Here is a 26,084-nt window from a genome sequence, read left to right as displayed (position 1 = left end):
CAGGGTGCTATTTCAGACCCCCACCCAAGTTTTATTAATTGTCTGCATGGGATTAATCGTCCAAAGAAATGCTTACCTGCAGGTTCCTTCTCAAAGCAACAAATAAATTATATGACTGACGTAAATGGCGGTGGAATAGACCGAGGTAAAACAGTTTCAGGTTGGATATTTGACGGATATTCGCCTGTAGTCTTCCTTACGTTCACCAACAGCAATTGGGGACCGTCAACATGGTGACAAATCAAAAGGATCGAATTTCAATAGCTATCTAACCATTACTCCTAAAATTTTCAAAACTGGTTCTAGCTAACCAGATGGTATAGACACATTGCGCACTTATTTTTGGTCGATTTACATCTCACACTATTAAATTATTTATTTACATTTTTACATTTCAATAGCTCCGTGGTCATGTGACCTAGTGACTTCAAACAAGGTTCAGAATGTCCACTCAGTGGCCCTACACATTGCACACCCTTTAGTTTGTCCATTTTCATCTCACATGACTTTACATTAGTTTTTCAATATGTAAAATGTCAATAGTTACTGACTTCAAACATGGTGCAGAATGTGCCCTTCTATATTGCACACTCTTGTTTGTGTGCTGTAAAATCAAGCAGTGTAACATACCTTTTTCATAGTTTTAAATTTCAATAGCTCCTTGGTCATGTCAATTACACACCCAAGAAGTGTGCAGTGGATATACACCCATATTGCATAACCTCTAGTCATGTATCTTCTATATTGTTGAACATTAATATTAGTTTGACAATTAGGGGGTTCAGTCCAGTGTTTACCCTTTTATTTAATATTTCTAATAATTGGTAGTTCTAAGTACTTATTTTCCCTGTTTGTTTGTCCACAGTATAACAGTGGTACACAATAGAGATATCTCCTTTCGTTCCTAATATCAACAGTAATGGTGACCAGTAAATCAATGAATAAAAATGGAATATTGACAAATTAAACAGAAATTGTAGACCTTCAATATTTTTCAACATGTCAACAGACACTTAACTTCAAATAAGCACGAAACATTTCAGCGTTAACTTTCTCTTTATCCCTGGTTGATGTACATTTCAGAGCCTCTTCAGTGTGAATGGGGTATAACATTTTCAACAACAAAGGCCGCACTTCCAGTTTGTGTTCTTTACTCTGTTGAACTCTTTAGTCTTCATTCCTAGGCACAGTGCAAAACAGTCAATCTAAAACAAAACAAAGCGTAACACGTTATAAATAATATCAAATATCAATGCAGTATGACGAATGACGTAAATTGTCTTACATGCCATCACTGTTGTCAAAAGATGATAAACATGTTAACTAAAGTTATTAACCCAGTCAGTCTTTGATGCCACATCCAGGTTCTTTATCAGTGGCACACATGAAGCAGTTGTTGGCTTTGTTGAACTCTGAAATCATAGGCATGAACTGAACATATGGCTGTCCCACACAACTACATAAAAATAAAGAATTTACAAAAACCATGCCCCCAAGACTTTTAAAATCAAAATCATCATAAACCAGTCTGGCATTGACTTAGCTGAGAACCTGCTACCAACAAGACAACTGATTGATCACCATATCAAGCTGAGTTCTCTGAACATATGGCTGTCCGACACAACTCCATAAAAATCAAGAATTTACATTTACTTTGAATTAAATGTCATTACATACCAGACATTTTTAGCATATCCTCAGCCATTTCTTTCCGCAGTTGCTCCATGTGTTTTTGAAGGTTCCATATCAGTTTGGGAGAGGATGTTGGGGAAGTTCTGTGCAACTTCCTTGGCCATCTACACCAAAAAAATAAAATAGAGCTTTTTACCTAAATTGTCACATAACAGCTAACCATTCATTATTGAACATATAACTATCAAACCTGCATTACAAAGACCCCGCAGCTGAAGGTGTCCTGCTGCATGGTGGGAGTTATTTCCCCTCCTTTACACTTTATGTCCACCCAGTCGTCTTTTCCATGGCAGGATCTTCTCATTTTGAAGTATTCTCTTTTTTATGTAAACATAATGGGATTCTGATTAGTTATAGGCAAATGAATACACAGGCCAAATGTGTGTGCTGTTTTCCTTATCACTATAATCAAGTAGTAATTTAGTAGTAGAGGTAATTTCCTTCATGCCCCATTCTACACACAGCCTAAATTATAGACACTGAACCAATTACAGGACAATAATAAAAGTAGCATATAGGATCCAACCCTATCACAGAGTGAATAAATGTAGAGCGTTTGTAGACTTTAAGAAAAACATATTAAGTGACAGGTTCATCAGTACGTGCTTAAAGAAAGTCATATCACAAAGATCACAGATGACAGTGCCCACCAAATCTATGACAATAGAGAATGAATTGTAAGCAACAAAGTGTGTTTGTCAAAATAATATCTGAAAGTTGTTGAACATAATACTTCTATTTGCAATAGCAATGCTATTTGCAATAGCAATGCTATGCTAATGAGGTACGCCACAGGGTGTTTTTGTGCTGGTCAAGGGCAGTCAGGTCTGGAGGGAACCAAGGGCTATATCTGTTCCTGGTTAAATTTTTTTTGAATGGGGCATGCTTATTTAAGATGGTGAGGAAAGCACTTTTAAAGAATAACCAGGCATCCTCTACTGACGGAATGAGGCCAATATCTTTCTAGGATACCCGGGCCAGGTTGATTAGAAAGGCCTACTTGCTGAAGTGTTTTAGGGAGCGTTTGACTGTGATGAGGGGTGGTCGTTTGACCACAGACCCGTTACGGATGCAGGCAATGAGGCAGTGATCGCTGAGATCCTGGTTGAAGACAGCAGAGGTGTATTTAGGGGACAGGTTGGTCAGGATGATATCTATGAGGGTGCCCGAGTTCACGGATTTGGGATTGTACCTGGTAGGTTCCATGATAATTTGGGTGAGATTGAGGGCATCTAGCGTAGTTGTTAAGCATATCCCAGTTTAGGTCACCTAACAGTACAAACTCTGAAGACATATGGTGTCCATGGCGCAGCTGGGGGCTGAGGGGGGTCTATAACAAGCGGCAACAGTGAGGGATTTATTTCTGGAAAGGTGGATTTTTAAAAGTAGAAGCTCGAACTGTTTGGGGACAAACCTGGATAGCATGACAGAACTCTGCAGGCTGTCTCTGCAGTAGATTGCAACTCCACCCCCTTTGGCAGTTCTGTCTTGGCGGAGAATGTATACACATACATTGAGGCATTTTTCAGCTGTGATTTTACCACTCCGAATTCAGAATGGATATGACAATGGGGCCAGCACAGGATGTAATACAGGATGTTATCTGGTAAACTTCTACTGTGTGTCAAGAAAATAGCCCCAATTAGGGGTTAGTGTCCTCCAGTAAAAAAGGGCTGGTTTAGATTAAAAATTATTGCCCTGTGTCCCCATTCATAGGGGCATGAGAGACTAGTCAATGGTAGAATTGAGTTGCCACTTTATTGGCCCAAACACTCACTGAACCACAAGGTTGAGGTTACTCATGGACAGTAATTAGTATTTATTTATGTTTTGCATTGATGCATTGTGTCTTCTAACTGTCCAAGAATAGGATCCAAAGTGTTCGGAAATATTTGTTCCCATAAATACAAAGGAGGATGTCTCTCCTCATACCTCTGGCACTTTAGTCAGACTGCCAGACTGTGCACCACAGAGCCAATCAGGAGAGAATACATACAGGTCAACGGTGCCAACTGAAAGTCAAGGGGTGTGTCTGTGCCTTTTGGGTTCCTCTCTCTTTACAGAGAACCCCTGTGGTTCAAGTCAAGAGCTACCCTTCCCCTTTCAGTTTGCTCTGCGCATGTCTGAAAGTGACAGAGCCAGCAGCCAAGAGAGATTTTCACAGTATGTAATAAAAAATCATTACACTTATGAATGTATGTAAAATGCTAATATGTATTAGATCCAGTACAATGGAATAACTAAGACCTGAATTTGAGTGCAGCGTGTTCCGATTCCTCCTTCACCAAAAACACTTGGCCTGATGGTTCATGCAGATACTGGGGAAGCAATATAGAAATGTATTGATCCCTTAAAGGATTTCACTATTAAATGACCCACATCACAACCCTCATACCTCTTCACAAAAATGCACCTAAATACATTTTGGAAAAAGGATTTTACTCACAAAAGACGTAGGAATTTATTTTCCCAGTTAGAAATAGTAGGCCATGCATCAAATAACTACTTTCATCAGAAAAACAAACCCTCAAATGCAATATTGCATTTTGCAAGTTGTCTGCAGGTGGCTTGTTGTGAACACACTCAAATATCAAGTCATTATCAGGTTATGGAAACTGCTTTCTAATTCTCAACGCAGAAGGATTTGTCTTAATGTACAGTATATGAAAGTGATTCTATGAAAAGGATTCTTTCACCTTATCAAGCTCAATCTGACTTACAAATCACTGCCTATTACTGTGATTAAAAATAACTTATGAAACATTGTTTTTCATGAGCACCTGTGCACCTTCTTTTAAGCACCTCTGTTCGAACACCTCTCCTGTCCTTGATCCATTCCACATACAGCCATTTGCGGATCTTTTCAGTGTCCATGTGAAAGATAGTTATTGCGAGGATGGAACATTTGTTAACGTCAATTTCTTTTCAACACCCATGTGAAATGAAGGCCTGCAAAGCTTACAGATTTAAGTCTAATAGCATGATATGAAAGTAGATCAGAGTGTGCGATATGAAGATATAGTCCGTGGACATTCTGAACCTTGTTTGAGATCAGTGGGTCACATGACCAAGGAGCTGTTGAAATTTTACATTCAGAAAAATTAATGTCAAAACTTGTGAGACGAAAATGGACAAACTAAAGGGTGTGCAATATAGAAGGGTAGTCAGTGGACATTCTGGACCTTGTTTGATTCAAGTGACCAAGGAGCTATTGAAATTCGAATGTAAACAAACCTTTGTACTCTGTTTATGCTCCCTAACTAATTCAACTAGGAATACAAAATGCTGCTCACATTTCCACATGTTTATTAGCTTTGGAAAGCAAATGAATGTTCAAATCGTGAAAATAAGACCTGTGCAATTTTTCCACCGTAATGACACTTATTTGGAGTCTGTGGCTCAAGTGGTTTGAAAGCTATTGAGGTTTGAAAGCGCAAATATCCGTTGAATATCCAACTTGAAACTGTCTTTACCTCGGCGTGGAATATAATATTTTTGCAGTAGTATAATACAGAAAGGTACAATATTTGGGGAGGGGTGGGGGGACAAGTGTAAATTGAGTGTAAATTGAGCAGTATAATGAGTCTGGCTGCAGCAGTAACATGTGGAGAGTCTCTGAGCCTGTTGGTATCGGACTTTATGCTCCGATACAGTCTGCCTGATTTGTAAGGGAGAGAACAGCTCGGGCATGGGGGGTCCTTGATGCAGTGTGCCTTCCTCAGGCACCGTTTCTAGTAGCTGTCCTGGATGGGTGGAAGTACGGTCCCGGTGATTTACTGGGCCGTATTCAGCTGTTGGAGGGTCTTGTGGTTGTGGATAAAAAAAAATTAAAAAAAAAAAAAATTTGATCATATTACTCCAGTGCTAGCCTCCCTACACTGGCTTCCTGTCAAAGCAAGGGCTGATTTCAAGGTTTTATTGCTAACCTACAAAGAATTACATGGGCTTGCTCCTACCTATCTCTCTGATTTGGTCCTGCCGTACATACCTACACGTACGCTACGGTCACAAGACGCAGGCCTCCTAATTGTCCCTAGAATTTTTAAGCAAACAGCTGGAGGCAGGGCTTTCTCCTATAGAGCTCCATTTTTATGGAACGGTCTGCCTACCCATGTCAGAGACGCAAACTCGGTCTCAACCTTTAAGTCTTTACTGAAGACTCATCTCTTCAGTGGGTCATATGATTGAGTGTAGTCTGGCCCAGGAGTGGGAAGGTGAACGGAAAGGCTCTGGAGCAACGAACCGCCCTTGCTGTCTTTGCCTGGCCGGTTCCCCTCTTTCCACTGGGATTCTCTGCCTCTAACCCTATTACAGGGGCTGAGTCACTGGCTTTACTGGGGCTCTCTCATGCCGTCCCTGGAGGGGGTGCGTCACCTGAGTGGGTTGAGTCACTGATGTGGTCATCCTGTCTGGGTTGCCCCCCCCCCCCCCCCCCCCTTGGGTTGTGCCGTGGCGGAGGTCTTTGTGGGCTATACTCAGCCTTGTCTCAGGATGGTAAGTTGGTGGTTGAAGATATCCCTCTAGTGGTGTGGGGGCTGTGCTTTGGCAAAGTGGGTGGGGTTATATCCTTCCTGTTTGGCCCTGTCCGGGGGTGTCCTCGGAGTGGGCCACAGTGTCTCCTGACCCCTCCTGTCTCAGCCTCCAGTATTTATGCTGCAGTAGTTTATGTGTCGGGGGGCTAGGGTCAGTTTGTTATATCTGGAGTACTTCTCCTGTCCTATTTGGTGTCCTGTGTGAATCTAAGTGTGCGTTCTCTAATTCTCTCCTTCTCTCTTTCTCTCTCTCGGAGGACCTGAGCCCTAGGACCATGCCCCAGGACTACCTGACATGATGACTCCTTGCTGTCCCCAGTCCACCTGGCTGTGCTGCTGCTCCAGTTTCAACTGTTCTGCCTTATTATTATTCGACCATGCTGGTCATTTATGAACATTTGAACATCTTGGCCATGTTCTGTTATAATCTCCACCCGGCACAGCCAGAAGAGGACTGGCCATCCCACATATGCTCTCTCTAATTCTCTCTTTCTTTCTCTCTCTCGGAGGACCTGAGCCCTAGGACCATGCCCCAGGAATACCTGACATGATGACTCCTTGCTGTCCCCAGTCCACCTGACTGTGCTGCTGCTCCAGTTTCAACTATTCTGCCTTATTATTATTCGACCATGTTGGTCATTTATGAACATTTGAACATCTTGACCATGTTTTGTTATAATCTCCACCCGGCACAGCCAGAAGAGGACTGGCCACCCCACATAGCCTGGTTCCTCTCTAGGTTTCTTCCTAGGTTTTGGCCTTTCTAGGGAGTTTTTCCTAGCCACCGTGCTTCTACACCTGCATTGCTTGCTGTTTGGGGTTTTAGGCTGGGTTTCTGTACAGCACTTTGAGATATCAGCTGATGTACGAAGGGCTATATAAATACATTTGATTTGATTTGATTTGATTTGGATAGAGCAATTCCCGTACCAGGCCGCGATGCATGGTTCAGCAGTAGTATTGGGAGAGGTCCCAGGGCAGAATGCCACGTTTTCATCAGCCGCCTTTAAGAAGTAGAGACGCTTTTGCGCCCTCTATACAAGAGTGGTGGTGTTGGTCTAGGATAAGTCCTCGGTGATGTGAATGCCGAGGAACTTAACTCGTGACTCCCCCTACTACAGTCCCATTGATATGGATCGGAGCATGTGACCTTCTCTGCTTCCTGAAGTCAACAATCAATATCTTTGCTTTGCTGACGTTGAGGGAGCGGTTGTTGTGATGACACCACAATGCCATTTCACTTACCAACTCCCTATAGGCTGACTCGTAGTTGTTGGTTATCAGGCCTACAACCGTGATGTCGTCAGAACTTGATGGAGTGGGTGAACAGGGAGTACAGTAGAGGACTGAGGACATACCCCTGTGTTAAGTCAGTGTGGAGGGGGTGTTGCCAATCCTCACAGCCTGTGGTGTGCCCATCTGGAGGTCCAGGGTCGAGTTGCAAAGGGTGGTGTCCATACCCAGGGCTCTGAGCTTGGAGGGAACGATAATGTTGAATGCTGAACTGTAGTCAGTAAACAGCATTCTCACATGTGTTCCTCTTGTCCAGATACACTGCTTAGACAAAAGTATGAGGACACCGCTTCAAATGAGTGGAGTCAGCTACTTCAGCCACACCCATTGCTGACAGGTGTATAAAATCGTGCAACCAGCCACGCAATCTCCATAGACAAACACTTGCAGTAGAATGGCCTTACTGAAGAGCTCAGTGACTTTCAACATGGCACTGTCATAGGATGCCAACCTTCCAACAAGTCAGTTCGTCAAATCTCTGCCCTGCTAGAGCTGCCCCGGTCAACGGTAAGTGCTGTTATTGTGAAGTGGAAACATCTAGGAGCAACAGCGACTCAGCCGCGAAGTGGTAGGCCACACAAGTTCACAGAACGGGACCGCAGACTGCTGAAACGCGTAGCCTGTAAAAATTGTCTGTCCTCGGTTGCAACACTCACTACCGAGTTCCAAACTGCCTCTGGAAGCAACGTCAGCACAATAACTGTTCATCAGGAGCTTCATGAAATGTGTCCCCATGGCCTAGCAGCCGCACACAAGCCTAAGTTCACTACACGCAATGCCAAGCATCGGCGGGAGTGGTGTAAATCTCACTGCCATTGGACTCTGGAGCAGTGGAAATGCATTCTCTGGAGTAATGAATCACGCTTCATCATCTGGCAGGCCAACAGACAAATCTGGGTTTGGCAGGTGCCAGAAGAACGCTACCTGCCCGAATGCATAGTGCCAACTGTAAAGTTTGGTGGAGGAAGAATAATGGTCTGGTGCTGTTTTTCATGGTTTGGGCTAGGCCCCTTATTTCCAGTGAAAGGAAATCTTAACGCTACAGGATACAATGACATTCTAGACAATTCTGTGCTTCCAACTTTGTGGAAATAGTTTGGGGAAGGCCTTTTCCTGTTTCAGCATGACAATGCCCACGTGCACAAAGCGAGGTCCATACAGAAACGGTTTGTCGAGATCGGTGGGGAAGAACATGACTGGCCTGCAAAGGGCCCTGACTTCAACCCCATCTAACACCTTTGGGTGTCCGGAGATGGTGTCCGGTTTACTGTTAATTTAAACATGGGTATCGTCAACGTAGCAGTAAATGTTGATGTCATAATCTCTGAGCATTTGCCCAAGAGGGAGCATAGCATGTAAATTAAAAACAAGATAGGCTCCAGGGCTGACCCCTGCGGGACGCTGCATGTGACTGATGGTGTCAATCTTTTTCTTGAAAAAATCTGAGACACCATTGCACTGCAAAGATGAGGCTGCAGGAGAGCATGAGATTGCAGGGTTGAAATGGTGGTTGATGGTATGTTACTGTCAATCATGGCAGAGATGAAGGCTGATTGTGCTGCTTTTAAGGCAGCAGGGTAGCTTGCCTAGTGGTCTTTATGACTCTGATGGGGAAGAGGTTCCCAAAACTATTTCATTTAAAGGGCTCCTCCAGTAAAATAAGAAACAAGCCAATAGGATTTGTGGAAAAGTGAACTTTCCTGACTCAAAAGTATTTCATAAATTAAAAGGGGTGGGGGAATCAACAATGAAATAGTCAGTTGACGTTCTGAGTGTTTCAATAACCTTGTCGTGACAGATTTTATGTGTTTTTTTATGTTTTTTTCCTCACTTTCCGAGCTATTGAATTTGATTAGGTCTTTGTACCCGCATAGCTTTCTGGTTACTCAGAGTAAACCTCTGGGTATTCAGGTACCTGAGAGCCAATCACATCAACTCAGTACCGGTACCCCGTGTCTCAGCCTCCAGTATTTATGCTGCAGTAGTTTATGTGTCGGGGGGGCTAGGGTCAGTTTGTTATATCTGGAGTACTTCTCCTGTCCTATTCGGTGTCCTGTGTGAATCTAAGTGTGCGTTCTCTAATTCTCTCCTTCTCTCTTTCTCTCTCTCGGAGGACCTGAGCCCTAGGACCATGCCCCAGGACTACCTGACATGATGACTCCTTGCTGTCCCCAGTCCACCTGGCTGTGCTGCTGCTCCAGTTTCAACTGTTCTGCCTTATTATTATTCGACCATGCTGATCATTTATGAACATTTGAACATCTTGGCCATGTTCTGTTATAATCTCCACCCGGCACAGCCAGAAGAGGACTGGCCATCCCACATATGCTCTCTCTAATTCTCTCTTTCTTTCTCTCTCTCGGAGGACCTGAGCCCTAGGACCATGCCCCAGGAATACCTGACATGATGACTCCTTGCTGTCCCCAGTCCACCTGACTGTGCTGCTGCTCCAGTTTCAACTATTCTGCCTTATTATTATTCGACCATGCTGGTCATTTATGAACATTTGAACATCTTGACCATGTTTTGTTATAATCTCCACCCGGCACAGCCAGAAGAGGACTGGCCACCCCACATAGCCTGGTTCCTCTCTAGGTTTCTTCCTAGGTTTTGGCCTTTCTAGGGAGTTTTTCCTAGCCACCGTGCTTCTTCACCTGCATTGCTTGCTGTTTGGGGTTTTAGGCTGGGTTTCTGTACAGCACTTTGAGATATCAGCTGATGTACGAAGGGCTATATAAAATAAATTTGATTGATTGATTGATTATATAGCCAGGTTATAATTACTCATTGTCTATTTATTCCTTGAGTTATTATTTTTCTATTTTTATACTATTTAAATGTTTTGGTTAATCTGAATTATTGGGAAGGGCCCGTAAGTAAGCATTTCACTGTTAGTCTACACCTGTTGTTTACGAAGCATGTCACAAATACAATTTGATTTGATTTGAAGTCAATAGGCTCAGTGAAACCTGAGATATGAGTGGAGACAGATTGGAGAGACATCTGCCCAAGTGCTTGACTTGGGCAGGAGCTCAATGGAGCTGAGTACCGGCACCTAAAACGTTCTACTGCTTGAGCTCCTGATCCTCTTATAGAATATTATCTCAAAAGTATAATGGAGCTCCTTTACCTAAATATTAACAGTACGGACACCCAAATTGAATACCGGCACATATTTTAGTTCAAGTCAGGCTTTCAAGTGGGACATTTCATTATCTGATGGACATATGAACCAACCTACTGAGCAACAGCCTCGCAACGTCACATTCAGATGGGGAAAAGGTTGATGACACAAGACATGGGGTTAAATTTGCACTAATATATACATGTGATATATATGATATAATATTTGCAGCTTGAAATAGATAATACTACTTATTTTGGGACTACACTGTACAATTGTTGGACCGTTTAGGATTGCATAACTAAATAGGAACCCTTAAATTTGGTTGAAGTTTCAGGGGGATTTTTTTTCGAGTAACACAGGATAGAGCTGTCAAATTTGATATGTGGATAGCTAGCTTTTAAATTGTTCTAATCCTGTTGGTAAGTAACAACAAGCAAGAAGGTGATATTTAATACCAAAATATGTTGGAGACCATAGTCCATGTACTGATCTAGTGATACATTTCACTCAAGCTGTAAATTAGCACTATAAGTAACGTTGCCAAGCTATGGACTCCAAATGGGTTGCCACAATGCTAGCCACCGTGCTATTCGCTATATTGTAACGTTAGCTTGGTGGCTGATAAAATCATGTCATTTATGCTATGCCTTTTTATTATAAATTGTGTTATTGGAACAGAATTCTACATGGCTTTTGAAATGCATTTAAGCACAACCAGCTTGCTGGCTTCAGAGAACATGCAGTTTGATGTTGTTACACGAAGTTGGCCTCTGTGTGGCAGTATATGCGAACTAAATGTGACTGCTTGTTTCAACCAGTTTCAGACCTCCAATCGGTGTCCTCATCTCGATGTGATGTCGGATAAACGTCAGCGTGCAAGGGTCCAGGGCTCTTGGGCCAAACCACTGCCCAAACAACCACGTCCAACAGGTTTTCTCTCTGCCATGCAGACTAAATTAGACCAGGGCCCATATTCACAAAGCGATTCGAAATAGGCTGGTCTAGGATCAGTTTTTACCTTTCAGATGTTAATGATTAAGAAAGATTATATGGGTGGTGGGGCGGCTCTCCTACTCTGAGACACTTTGTGAAAACAAGTCCAACTCTCCTACTGTCATTTGAGAATTACATCCATGGTAATATACATGTTTTTAAATGGTCATATGGAGGCATATACATTTTCTTTGGCAGGAGCAATTCCCAATTCCAGCACTGTTGTGATACCAAGTGCCAATCCACCACCTGCTGGTTGGGGAGTGGGACAGCGGATGTTTGAGTATCAACAGCCCGCTAAGGTAAAAAATAAAAAAGGAGTATTGGACTTTATTGTGTTAATTGTATTAATAAATAGATATTTTCCGAGAGGAGACGTTTTTGATTTGAGGTGTCGCCATTGACGAGAGATTAAATCGGCCTTGGGCTGACAAGGATCAACTAATACATTTCCCTTCTTTCTTTCTTTCCCTTGCTCAGCCAGTCAGAGATGTCCCTACGGAGAAGGTGATGGAGTGAGTAACTTGATCAAACAGTCATCTTCTCTACTCTACGTCATTAAAACAACCCCAAATGAAAAATGGTTACGCCTAGTGGAAATATAACAACAATTCTTTACACATGCTCCTGTTCCTCAGAATGGGGGGTGATTATGAGATCAGCCATGGTCCATCAGGAGTGTCAAGGTGAGTTCTAATCTAATGCATAAGGACGTCCAATAGACATTGGGTCAACCATATAAATGACAACAGGGGAACACCGTAGCAAAACGCTTCACAATGGAAAATCTAAATGTGCTTTTTTACATTTTTGGTTCAGACAATAACTCTCCATTTCGAACTGTTTCCTTCCATTTGTGTCTACTGAACACAATCCAGAATCTCAGTCAGCTACTGCCTTCCCTTATGCTTCCCCATTCAACAATTCTCTACCCCCCCCCCCCCCCCAGACTGAGGCTGATCCATGGGTTCCTACCACCAGAAGAGGCTGACTGGGCCTTCAGTAAACTGCTAGCAGAGCTGCCTTGGTCTCAAAAGACTAACTACAGACAAGGTAGGTCGACAATCATGTCCCCAAGGATAGACCACAGACCAATACTGTACACTCAGCCCATAGATGTGAGCAAACTGATTTATTTTTATTTTTATGGGTGCCATGTTGGCATTGGAAGTTTCTCTCAATTAGAATGTTATTGTCATGGAACGTTTGGTATCAATGTAAGATCGACCGTCCCTGTACGGGCTGATCCGGGATTCAATCTCGACAACACGTCCTATTCTCAAGCTAACGTGCTATTCATTGCCCTACCAAAACCATAGTTATCTACATAGCCGCCTTTACCCACCGTTCCTTCCCATTTTCACCACATGACGGAAGGACTGGATCAGGACAAGTCTTCTCCAACCATAGGTCACAGAAGGAAAAGAGACAAGGAAGGACCATTTAAGTGGAATTGGAACCCAGCCCTGAATGAAGTTGCATCAGATTCCCTATTGGTCTCTCTGTTGGATTGAATCCAGCCACGTTCCATCATTGAGCAAGACACAGTAGCAGATGACAACAACGCGAAAGCCCCTCACATTGTGTCAACACGAGGCAATTGTGACATCTAGGTTCAAGAGGAAATAGAGGGGGTGCTACTGTTACATACACACACACACTATACACACACACACACACACACACATACTACACACACACACACACTATATGCACACACATACTACACACATACACCCACTCCTCTTTATAGACTTTCTGCACATTGACTCACTTTTTCCTACTCAAGCAAGACTCTAAATAGGCGTTCCAAATAGCGCCCTATTCCCTAAAGAGTGCAATACTTTTGACCAGAGCCTTAGTGGTGTGTATTCATGGATGCCAATAATCCAAAGGCTGGCAGATGGCGATATTGATCTGGTATTGAGGGTTTTGTCTTACCGTCCAAACACATTGTATGCAGCTGGCAATACATTTGTATCCTAAAACATTCTCCAGTCAGGCTGCCAAGGTGTCGATTTCCTCCTTAACTAGAGTTAATGGCGAGAAGAATTTGGAAAATATGCATACTTTCTTTATGAAACACAATTTTCCGCCACCTTGCTAGTGGCTAATGCTACATCCCGATGTTGCGCCCTGTGTACAGCCAGGGGTAAACAACAGACTGCTGCAACTTGATTGGCTGAATGTGATAAGCAACATCCGGTACTAGCACTCCAAGGCATTTTGGTGGAAATTGCCATGGAATTTTCCGTGGTGGTGGAAAAATGTGTTTCATAAAGAAAGTTATGCAGATTTTCCCTGTTTGTTATAACTGCCTTCTCGCCATTAAATCTAGTTAAGGAGGAAATGTTTAAGGTACGAATTGGTCCACTGGGATACGAGTGTATTGCTGGCTGCATACAATGCTTTTGGATGGTAAGATGGAAATGACTCTTGCCATCTGCAAGCCTTTTTGCTAGGATGCCAAGGGAAGCCAGGCTTTCCCCAAAATTTGACCAAGAAATAATGTATAAAATAATTTATTAAGTTGCGAATTGAAGGACAATTATGAAACACAGAGCAAGTGGCTGAATGTATCTCACCGGAGAAAACTTCAGTGAGCGAAACGGCGCCCTTATGTCTCGGTATGTGTAGTCCATCTATCTGATGCTGTCTGGTCAAAAAGAGTATGACATTGTTGCTGCCCATAGCTTTAAATGCAATAGCAATGGAAGCCAGTGAGCATTTGGCCTCCCTTGATAAAAACAAAATATAAAAGAAAAGCCAATCAGCGTTGAGATGAACTGAGTAAGCTCAAAACTGAGTGCACCAAAAGAAAGTATCAAGGGAAGTCAGTTTGGATTTGGCTTCACACCAATCACATCAAAAGTAAAACGTCATTGACAGAAACAACGTGAAGTGTTGCATCTCGTTGTGTTGTCCTCCGGTGGCTAGCTAGCTAAAATCTGCCCCTACCCTGAGAGGATGGAAGTTCAAAATGTAGCGAGATGTACATTGTAGGCTCACATTAACTAGCTGGCTCATTGTCAAAGCCTTTTAGCTAAGTAGCGTAGTCTAGGTCAACAAAAACAAAACTCGTGTAGGCTACTCTATACAGAGTCATAGACCGTTTTGCTAACTTGAAAGAGAGGACAATGGCATTGGCGTTCCTCAGTCTACAAGTAGGGTGACATGTTTTTTTTTCTACTTGAATGCATACATACATACACACACATACATACATGCACGTGCACACAGATTTAATTTGAAAACGGTATTATGGACAGCCACATGATAATTACTTTAAGTTGATTAGACAATTTGTTTTTTGTATCTTTAAGTTGTTACGGTATTAGACTAAGCATAGGTGATTGGATGATGTTGAAATGGTGAGGAAAGACGTTTGCGGCAGCAGCTCCTGTTTTTTTTTGCGACTTGCAGTAATTCTGCAATGGTTCTAAATCAATAGTTGTTTAGTAGTCCGAAAATGTTGGAAACATTCAATTGTTGACCACGCTGTAGGTCATGTAACCGTTTGTTACATTCAATATTTGCTTTGTGGACTTCACCGGATAGATGTTGCTCTCAGGTTTTGTGATGAAACAAGCGTGTGGTTGAATTTATTCTGCCTACTGTGACTGTCTTCTAGTTGTCTCGCCCTTATGTAACAATGTTGCTTCCGTCCCGCTCCTCGCCCCAGCCTGGGCTTGAACCAGGGACCATTTGCTCACAACCTCAACTGCCTCCCGCGAAGCATCGTTACCAATCGCTCCACAAAAGCCGCGGTCCTTGCAGAGCAAGGGAAACGACTACTTCAAGGACTCAGAGCGAGTAACGTCACCAATTGAAACACTACTTGGGCGCACTGCTAACTAGTTAGCCACGTTACACCGGTTACACCGGTTACACTTATACTAAACAAAAATCTAAACGCAACATGTAAAGTGTTGGTCACATGTTTCATGAGCTGAAATAAAAAGTTCCAAAAGCTTATTTCTCAAAAATGTTGTGCACAAATTTGTTTATCCCTGTTAGTGAGCATTTCTCCTTTGCCAAGATAATCCAACCACCTGACAGGTGTGGCATATCAAGAAGCTGATTAAACGGCATGATCATTTCACCGGCGCACCTTGTGCTGGGGACAATAAAAGGCCACTCTAAAATGTGCAATTTTGTCACAACACAATGCCACAGATGTCTCAAGTTTTGAGGGAGCATGCAATTGGCATGCCCCCTGCCCAGTCATGTGAAATCCATAGATTAGGGCTTAATTAATTAATTTAAATGTATCGACTTTTTCTTGTATGAATTGTAACTCAGTAAAATCATTGAAATTGTTGCGGCATGCATGAGAGCATCAGCTATTCCGGACGACTGTGTGATCGCGCTCTCCGTAGCCGACGTGAGTAAGACTAATACACAAGGCTGCGGGGCCAGACGGCTTACCAGGACGTGTGCTCCAGGCATGTGCTGACCAACTGGCAGGTGTCTTCACTGACATTTTCAACATGTCCCTGATTGAGTCTGTAATACCAACAGGCTTCATCAGACCACCATATACCCTGTGCCCAAGAACACAAAGGCAACCTGCCTAAATGACTACAGACCCGTAGCACTCACGTCCGTAGCCATGAAGTGCTTTGAAAGGCTGGTAATGGCTCACATCAACACCATTATCCCAGAAACCCTAGACCCACTCCAATTTGCATACCGCCCAAACAGATCCACAGATGATGCAATCTCTATTGCACTCCACACTTCCTTTTCCCACTTGGACAAAAGGAACACCGATGTGAGAATGCTGTTCATTGACTACAGCTCAGCGTTCAACACCATAGTACCCTCAAAGCTCATCACCAAGCTAAGGATCCTGGGACTAAACACCTCCCTCTGCAACTGGATCCTGGACTTCTTGACAGGCCACCCCCAGGTGGTGAGGGTAGGTAGCAACACATCTGCCACGCTGATCCTCAACACTGGAGCTCCCCAGGGGTGCGTGCTCAGTCCACTCCTGTACTCCCTGTTCACCCACGACTGCATGGCTAGGCACGACTCCAACACCATCATTAAGTTTGCTGACGACACAACAGTGGTAGGCCTGATCACCGACAACGACGAGACAGCCTATAGGGAGGAGGTCAGAGACCTGGCCGGGTGGTGCCAGAATAACAACCTATCCCTCAATGTAACCAAGACTAAGGAGATTATTGTGGACTACAGGAAAAGGAGCACCGAGCACGTCCCCATTCTCATCGACGGGGCTGTAGTGGAGCAGGTTGAGAGCTTCAAATTCCTTGGTGTCCACATCAACAACAAACTAGATTGGTCCAAACACACCAAGACAGTCGTGAAGAGGACACGACAAAGTCTACTCCCCCTCAAGAAACTAAAAAGATTTCGCATGGGTCCTGAGATCCTCAAAAGGTTCTACAGCTGCAACATTGAGAGCGTCCTGACCGGTTGAATCACTGCCTGGTACGGCAATTGCTCGGCCTCCGACCGCAAGGCACTTCAGAGGGTAGTGCGTACTGCCCAGTACATCACTGGGGCAAAACTGCCTGCCGTCCAGGACCTCTACACCAGGCGGTGTCAGAGGAAGGCCCTAAAAATTGTCAAAGACCCCAGCCAACCCAGTCATGGACTGTTCTCTCTACTACCGGTACTGGAGTGCCAAGCGGTACTGGAGTGCCAAGTCTAGGACAAAAAGGCTTCTCAACAGTTTTTACCCCCAAGCCATAAGACTCCTGAACAGGTAACCAAATGGTTACCCGGACTATTTGCATTGTGTGTCCCCCCCCAACCCCTCTTTTACGCTGCTGCTACTTTCTGTAAATCTTATATGCATAGTCACTTTAACTATACATTCATGTACATACTAACTAAATTGGCCCGACCAACCAGTGCTCCCACACATTGGCTAACCGTGCTATCTGCATTGTGTCCCACCACCCGCCAACCCCTCTTTTTACGCTACTGCTACTCTGTTCATCATATATGCATAGTCACTTTAACCATACCTACATGTACATACTACCTCAATAAGCCTGACTAACAGGTATATAGCCTTGCTACTTTTTTTTTCAAATGTCTTTTTACTGTTGTTTTATTTCTTTACTTACCTACACACACACACACCTTTTTTTTCTCTGCACTATTGGTTAGAGCCTGTAAGTAAGCATTTCACTGTAAGATTGAATTGTATCTGTTGTATTTGGCGCATGTGACAAATCAACTTTGATTTGATTTGAAGTTTGATTAATATTTTTGTTCAGGAAATATCACGGTGGTGTATAAACTAAAGGGTAATAGAGCAAACAACGCAATTATCACAACACACCGGTTGTAATATGGCTTTTTTCCTGGCTTGGCTTCCCGAATGAATTTACCCACGCACTGCTACTGGAACCATATGGGCCCTGGTCAAAAGTAGTGCACTGTGAACGGAATAGGGTGCCATTTGGGTTGCAGCCCATGACCGACTAGAGTTTTGTTTATCCTTGTCCTGATATCATCTTTTTTTATGGGTACAGTGAAAGGTTTTGTTTTTAGCTATAATAAATGAAGTCATGTCTAAATATTTGCTTTGGGCCTAATGTATGAACTGTGAAGTCTCAACTCGAGGACCAGTGGGACAACGTTTTGGCTTTGTGACCGTTTTCTTTTATGAAATGCCCAAATGGAGCTCTTTGAGAAATGTATTAGTGCTTGCTTCCATAGAAAAGAGCGATGGAGCAAGGTTTTATAAAGATGACCTGGGAACTGCAGGTTTACCACATTTGGGGTGGCTATTTCATGGTACAGAATAGTTTATGAAAATGTCTCCCTTGGAGTAAAACAAAGTAGTGGAAGGCACTTAGAACAATGACCACATTACTTAGCCCACACATTGCCAAATATGGATGCAAATTATGTTTTTTGGTAATTTCTCAAGAAACACACACAGTATCAGTCACAAGTTTGGACACCTACTCATTCAAGATTTTTTTCTTTATTTTTACTATTTTCTACATTGTAGAATAATAGTGAAGACATCAAAATGATGAAACAACATATGGAATAATGTGGTAACCAAAAAAGTGTTAAACAAATCAAAATACATTTTATATTTGAGATTCTTCAAAGTAGCCACCTTGATGACAGCTTTGCACACTCTTGGCATTCTCTCAACCAGCTTCATGAGGAATGCTTTTCCGACAGTCTTGAAGGAGTTCCCACATATGCTGAGCACTTGTTGGCTGCTTTTCCCTCACTCTGCAGTCCAGCTCATCCCAAACCATCTGTTGTTGAGGTCGGGTGATTGTGGAGGACATGTCATCTGATGCAGCACTCCATCACTCTCCTTGGTCAAATAGCCCTTACACAGCCTAGAGCACAGCATAGGTGTGTTTTGGGTCATTGTCCTGTTGAAAAACAATGATACTCCCACTAAGCGCAAACCAGATGGGATGGCGTCTCACTGCAGAATGCTGTGGTAGCCATGATGGTTAAGTGTGGCTTGAATTCTAAATAAATCACTGACAGTGTCAACAGCAAACCACCCCAAAACCATCACACCACCTCCTCCATGCTTCACTTTGGGAACCACACATGCAGAGATCATCCGTTCACCTACTCTGCATCTCACAAAGACCTGGCGGTTGGAACCAAAAATCTCAAAGTTGGACTCATCAGACATAAGGAGAGATTTCCACCTGTCTAATATCTATTGCTCATGTTTCTTGGCCCAAGCAAGTCTCTTCTTCTTATTGGTGTCCTTTCTTTAGTAGTGGTTTCTTTGCAGCAATTCGACCATGAAGGCCTGATTCACGCATTCTCCTCTGAACAGTTGATTTTGAAATGTGTCTGTTACTTGAACTATGTGAAGCATTTATTTGGGCTGTAATCTAAGATGCAGTTAACTCTCCTGCAGAGGATAAGTTCATTAGAGGTAACTTCCTTTCCTGTGGCGGTCCTCATGAGAGAGAGTTTCATCATAGCGCTTGATGTTTTTTGCGACTGCGCTTGAAAAAAACGTTCAAATTTTCCACATTGACTGACCTTAATGTCTTAAACTAATGATGGACTGTCGTTTCTCTTTGCTTATTTGAGCTGTTAGGCCTGGTCATTTACCAAATAGCTCTTCTGTCTTCTTGTCACAACACAACTGATTGGCCTAAATGCATTAAGAAGGAAAGAAATTCCACAAATTAAGTTAAGGCACACCTGTTCATTGGAATGCATTCCAGGTGACTACCTCATGAAGCTGGTTGAGAGAATGCCAAGAGTGTGCAAAGCTGTCATCAAGGCAAAGGGTGGCTACTTTGAAGAATCTCAAATATATCAAATATATTTTGCTTTGCTAAACATTTTTTTCGGTTACTACATGATTTCCATATGTGTTGTTTTATTGTTTTGATGTCTTTACGAGTATTCTACAATGTAAAAAAAAATAAGGGAAAACCCTGGAATGAGTAGGTGTCAACTTTTGACTGGTGCTGTATATATTTAAGTATACATCACCATTTACAATGACATTACTGGGACCTGAAAATACACTGTTTTGTTGTTTACTGTCCATATGTATTAAACTTTATATCACTACACTATTTATTCTTGTCCCTGATAGAGCTCCAACTAGTCATGATTTCTCATTTTTGTAAAATTGCCTTGACGCAAATACAGTACCAATTTAGACATGTTTCACTTGGCCCTGACAGCCCAGCTCTATTGAGTCAACTCATTTCTGTGTGTGTGCAATGTACATGCACTACAGTAAGTGGTTTTGTGTGTGTGTGTGTGCGTGCACGCTTGCACCTCAGTATGTACAGAAAATGTGCTTCTATCACTAGGGTCTATTCAAGAACACAGGTTATTCATGCAGTGTAACTGTATTGTCACTGTGTTGTATAGGTGAGGCCTACGAGGAGCCCAGGTTAACCTGCTGGTATGGGGAACTCCCTTACACGTACGCCCACTCTACTCTGGAGGCCAACGCACAGGTATGGTATATCCGCACCTCCTGCTGCATGACGGGAAAAGTGGAGCTGAATTGAACGAGCGTTGAGCCTGCTTGTAAAAGAGATTTGACCATTTCCTCATGTATTTCCCCTTCACCTCAACCACTTTTGCTCTTTACCATTTTCTCTCGGACTGTTGCGTTCGCTCTACCTCACTCTTCTTGTTCCTTCTTTTTTACTCTCCTCCTGTCAATGTGTACACTAGTACTGCTCACACAACAGCAGCTTATCTATATACTTATTCCCTATCCCCTACTACCTCCCTAAGAAATGCTAAGCATATAAATAATCAGTGAACATGGTGAAACACTGTTGAAAAAAGGGCAATATTAACATCTAACATGAGCCGCAGAGGTGCATAACCTCGTTCTCCCTCTTCGCCCTTCTCTCCCTCTCTCTCTCAGTGGCACCCGCTGCTGGTCACCCTGCGCTGCGCCGTAGAGAAGGCGAGTGGCCACCGTTTCAACTCGCTGATGTGTAACCTGTATAGGAACTGCAAAGACAGCATCGGCTGGCACAGTGACGACGAGGCCGCGCTGGGCACCCGGCCCACCATCGCCTCCCTCAGCCTGGGAGACATGAGGGTGTTCAGCCTCCGCAAGCAGCCTGCACCGGTAAGACTGGGATCATGGGGGAGAGGGAGACGGAGGGATGAGAGATGGGCAGGGGGGGATATAAGGTCCACCATTGCCTCACTCAGCCTGGGGGACATGAGGGTGGAGGGAGATGGAGGGATGAGAGACCGGGGATATAAGGTCCACCATCGCCTCACTCAGCCTGGGGGACATGAGGGTGGAGAGAGATGGAGGAATGGGAGAGACGGGATATAAGGCCCACCATCGCCTCCCTCAGCCTGGGGGACATGATGGTGGAGGGAGATGGAGGGATGAGAGACAGGCAGGGGGGGATATAAGGTCCACCATCGCCTCACTCAGCTTGGGGACATGAGGGTGGAGGGAGATGGAGGGATGGGAGAGACAGGGGATATAAGGCCCACCATTGCCTCACTCAGCCTGGGGGACATGAGGGTGGAGGGAGATGGAGGGATGGGAGAGACAGGGGATATAAGGCCCACCATCGCCTCCCTCAGCCTGGGGGACATGAGGGTGGAGAGAGATGGAGGAATGGGAGAGACGGGATATAAGGCCCACCATCGCCTCCCTCAGCCTGGGGGACATGATGGTGGAGGGAGATGGAGGGATGGGAGAGACAGGGGATATAAGGTCCACCATCACCTCCCTCAGCCTGGGGGACATGAGGATGGAGGGATGGGAGAGACAGGGGATATAAGGCCCACCATCGCCTCCCTCAGCCTGGGGGACATGAGGGTGGAGGGATGGGAGAGACAGGGGATATAAGGCCCACCATCGCCTCCTTCAGCCTGGGGGACATGCGGGTGGAGGGAGATGGAGGGATGGGAGAGACAGGGGATATAAGGCCCACCATCGCCTCCCTCAGCCTGGTGGACGTGAGTGTTCAGCCTCCACAAGCAGTCAACGCCTGTTAGACTGGAGGAGGGACAGGTTACAATCATGTAGGGATGAGGTTTCGCTCTGTTTGGAGTACCCCCGAAATACCTCATGTTGATTTTACCAGTAGGCCTATGTTCCTATGGGTCTTCCCAAGTACCCCCTATGGAAATAGAAGGTACTCACAGGGGTTCACGTATGAGCGGTGATTCTTCTGCCATTTCCATCCTTGGGCAGGCTGCCCAAGTCTTTTTTCGGGTTGCCTTAGTCCAAACAGTGTCAAAAAAAGAAAACATTTGTATTTATTTATTTTGGGGGGATGGAAAAACACTTTCAGTGTAAACGACTAAAACTAGATAGAAAGTATGTATAAAAGATAATGGACCTATATTTTTTTAAAGTAATATAATCTTTGAGAACTAACAATTACCAAAATAAAAATTAGACAGTCACGGAGAACAAGAAATTCCCTAAACTATTTAGCAGTATTCATTTTATGTTTGAGCAAAATAACATGATATTAGCAAATGCATAGCTTTAAATGTAAGATGTGTAGTATTGCAGGAAATTAGCTTTAAACTGCAAAAATCTTTTCTGCTTTATGGTGAAATGTGTAGAATTGCAGGAAATTGCCATAAAAATGCACAAATGTCTCTCCACTACCACAATGGGTGCCTCTAAAATGGTCTCAAAAATGTTTTGCTGTACAAACCACGCCCATTGCTACGCCCACCACCCCAAGCCACCTTTTGAACCAGAAAAAAACCTATATGAAAGTAGTTTGCCATAGATTACTTTGACCTACATCTGGACAGTTAGCCATAGTCTTGTCAATACAATGTTATTACCCAGATTAAAAAAATACTAATTCACTGTATAATACTACTGTTTTAGTGTAAAATGATCAGTGGTGTAAAGCACTTAAGTAAAAATACTTTACAGTACTGCTTAAGTCGTTTTTTTTTAGGGTATCTGCACTTTACTATTTATATTTGACTACTTTTACTTCACTAAATTCCGAAATAATGTACTTTTTACTCCATACATTTTCCCTGACACCCAAAAGTACTCGATACATTTTGAATGCTTAGCAAGACAGGAAAATGGTCTAATTCACACACTTATCAAGCGAATATCCCTGGTCATCCCGAGTGTTACATGCTGACCATACGCGAGCGTTGCAAAATACATTTACACATACATGTTATTCAATCATTGCACTCCCACTGCTCATGCGCCTCAACGAGCGTTTGCGTAGCCAGGCGCTAAAAAATAAATTGGTTCAATTTGTGATGCACAACGCGCTGCAAGTCTAGCCTCTCCCATCTCCTCATTTGTTTTTTTAGGAGCATATACCCACGTGGGTGATTGAAATATGAACTTAGGTCTACACTCCGGTCGGTTGTAGTAATGCTGTACATTTGGTTGCCAACCGCCATATAAAGTCCAAAGAATGAGAAAGAAGCCTGAAGGAAGGACGAGAGATGACGAGAAACGAATTCGGTTTCCCGTTTTATCTGTGGATTAATTGTCGGAGTAGAGGACCTTGTTAATTTCAGGTCAAATAAAAACCCAATGTTTATATACCAGGACAAGTTATCTAGCAACAGCAAGCTAGCTAGCTAAATTGCCTTAAATGTTTAATGCTTTTTGACCTGTCCCCAAATTAGTATAATTGGTTCAAAGTTTTTGATATTTCAACCTGTGTGTTCTGATAGCTTCTGGTGTGGGTGAACAAAATCAACGTGTGCACGAGGGTGCACGTCTGGTTTGGTCAGCATGTTATTGTGGCACTAACTGTCCGTAAATTTACATTTAAAAAAAGTAAATGGTGCCGTCTTGTTTGCTTAATATAGGTCATTTGAAATATTTATACTTTTACTTTTGATACTTAAGTATATTTTAGCAATTACATTGACTTTTTTTTACTTAAGTATATTGAAAACCAAATACTTTTAGATTTACTCAAGTAGTATTTTACTGGGTGACTTTTACTTGAGTACATTTTCTGTTAAGTTCTTTATTTTTACTCAAGTATGATGTACTTGAGTAATGTCGCAAATCACAACACTTTTTTAAACTATAGTAAATACTACAGTGTTTAATTTGCATATAAGGTACCCTGCCCATCCCCCTCCCGCATATCCCAATTTGTGCCACCCATAATTGAGGAACCTACATGCCAAGTATAGACCATATATTGTGTTCCCAACAGGTTCTAGTAAAGAACAGACGCTCAGACCCCAGTCCTACCTACAAGTTATGAAACATTTGCTCTTTTACTCTTTCTCCAGGTTTCCTCAAGGAGAAAGCCTGCACTTCAATGTCAAAGATAATAAAACAAAAACACTATAGTAAATACTACAGTATACTACAATCCGCCACAATCCATGAAAACGCTACATTAATTACTTTAGTATATAATACAGGTTTCTTTTACTACAGTATTTACAATATAGTTACCTGTAAACACTAAAGAACACTAACAGTATTAACTGTCGTATTTTTGCGGACTTAAGTCTTTAGTCCCCAAAGACACTGCAGTTAATACTGTTAGTATTTACTGTAATATACTGTAGTATTTCTTTTCATGCGGGTACATCAGTGTTTATACTCAGCTACTTTCTAACTAGGTGGTAACACTCATCCATCGTAATGTAGATGAACTGTGCTAGTTGTGTAAGTATACAGAGGTGATATGTGGTGACAGTTTGTACCCTAGACTCAGTATTTGTGTGTGTGTACTTGTGTGTGTCAGGAGGAGGACGGGGATTACACTTATGTGGAGAGGCTGCGGATCCCTCTAACTCACGGCACTCTCCTGATGATGGAAGGAGCCACTCAGGATGACTGGCAGGTAAGCCCGGCTAATCAAATACAGGGACACACCCTAACTACACCATCTACAGGTAACTGCCAAAATAAAGGAAACTAACATAGTGTCTTAATAGGGCGTTGGGCCACCACGAACTGACAGTGTCTGGTTCTCTATTGGAGGGATGTGACACCATTCTACCACAAGGAATCCCGTCATTTGGTGTTTTGTTGATGGTGGTGGAATACGCTGTCTCAGGCGCTGCTCCAGGATCTCCCATAAGTGTTAAATTGGGTTGAGATCTGGTGACTGAGCCGGCATGGCCATGGCATATGGTTAACATTGTTTTCATGCTCATCAAACCATTGTGTCCACTCATGCCCGGTGGATGGGAGCATTGTCATCTTATTTGGGGAGCCAAAAATAATTGCCTGACCATCATTTTTATACATGACCCTAAGCATGATGGGATGTAAATTGCTTAAATAACTCCGGAACCACACCTGTGTGAAAGCAACTGCTTTCAATATACTTTCTATCCCTCATTTACTCAAGTGTTTCCAATATTTTAGGTAAGCCAGGCCAATCAAACACAGGGACACGCCCCAACAACACCAGGTCGTGTTCATTAGGCCACGCAATGGAAAACATTTAAAAACAGAAAACAAAAGTTATTTTTTTATTGTGTGTGTGTGTGTATGTATATACAGTGCCTTGCGAAAGTATTCGGCCCCCTTGAACTTTGCGACCTTATGCCACATTTCAGGCTTCAAACATAAAGATATAAAACTGTATTTTTTTGTGAAGAATCAACAACAAGTGGGACACAATCATGAAGTGGAACGACATTTATTGGATATTTCAAACTTTTTTAACAAATCAAAAACTGAAAAATTGGGCGTGCAAAATTATTCAGCCCCTTTACTTTCAGTGCAGCAAACTCTCTCCAGAAGTTCAGTGAGGATCTCTGAATGATCCAATGTTGACCTAAATGACTAATGATGATAAATACAATCCACCTGTGTGTAATCAAGTCTCCGTATAAATGCACCTGCACTGTGATAGTCTCAGAGGTCCATTAAAAGCGCAGAGAGCATCATGAAGAACAAGGAACACACCAGGCAGGTCCGAGATACTGTTGTGAAGAAGTTTAAAGCCGGATTTGGATACAAAAAGATTTCCCAA

General features: G+C 43.0%; 1 protein-coding gene across 1 annotated transcript in view; it reads left to right on the top strand.

Annotated features, from left to right (window-relative positions):
- The first annotated feature begins 10,937 nt into the window (after positions 1-10,937).
- alkbh3 (alkB homolog 3, alpha-ketoglutarate dependent dioxygenase) overlaps positions 10,938-26,084 on the top strand; it is a 20,702-nt gene continuing 5,555 nt past the window's right edge. Inside the window, exons 1-9 of the mRNA XM_036951019.1 lie at positions 10,938-11,063; positions 11,463-11,574; positions 11,836-11,939; positions 12,118-12,152; positions 12,276-12,323; positions 12,587-12,690; positions 20,509-20,597; positions 21,020-21,229; positions 24,843-24,941. Of these exons, the coding sequence (XP_036806914.1) occupies positions 11,499-11,574; positions 11,836-11,939; positions 12,118-12,152; positions 12,276-12,323; positions 12,587-12,690; positions 20,509-20,597; positions 21,020-21,229; positions 24,843-24,941 (765 nt within the window). The 5' untranslated portion in view covers positions 10,938-11,063; positions 11,463-11,498. The remainder of the gene's footprint in view (positions 11,064-11,462; positions 11,575-11,835; positions 11,940-12,117; positions 12,153-12,275; positions 12,324-12,586; positions 12,691-20,508; positions 20,598-21,019; positions 21,230-24,842; positions 24,942-26,084) is intronic.

Source organism: Oncorhynchus mykiss, chromosome 2, assembly GCF_013265735.2.
Source record: "Oncorhynchus mykiss isolate Arlee chromosome 2, USDA_OmykA_1.1, whole genome shotgun sequence".
NCBI classification, from domain to species: Eukaryota; Metazoa; Chordata; class Actinopteri; order Salmoniformes; family Salmonidae; genus Oncorhynchus; species Oncorhynchus mykiss.
Note: the sequence above shows the minus strand (reverse complement) of the source record. Positions and strands in the feature narration are given on the sequence as shown.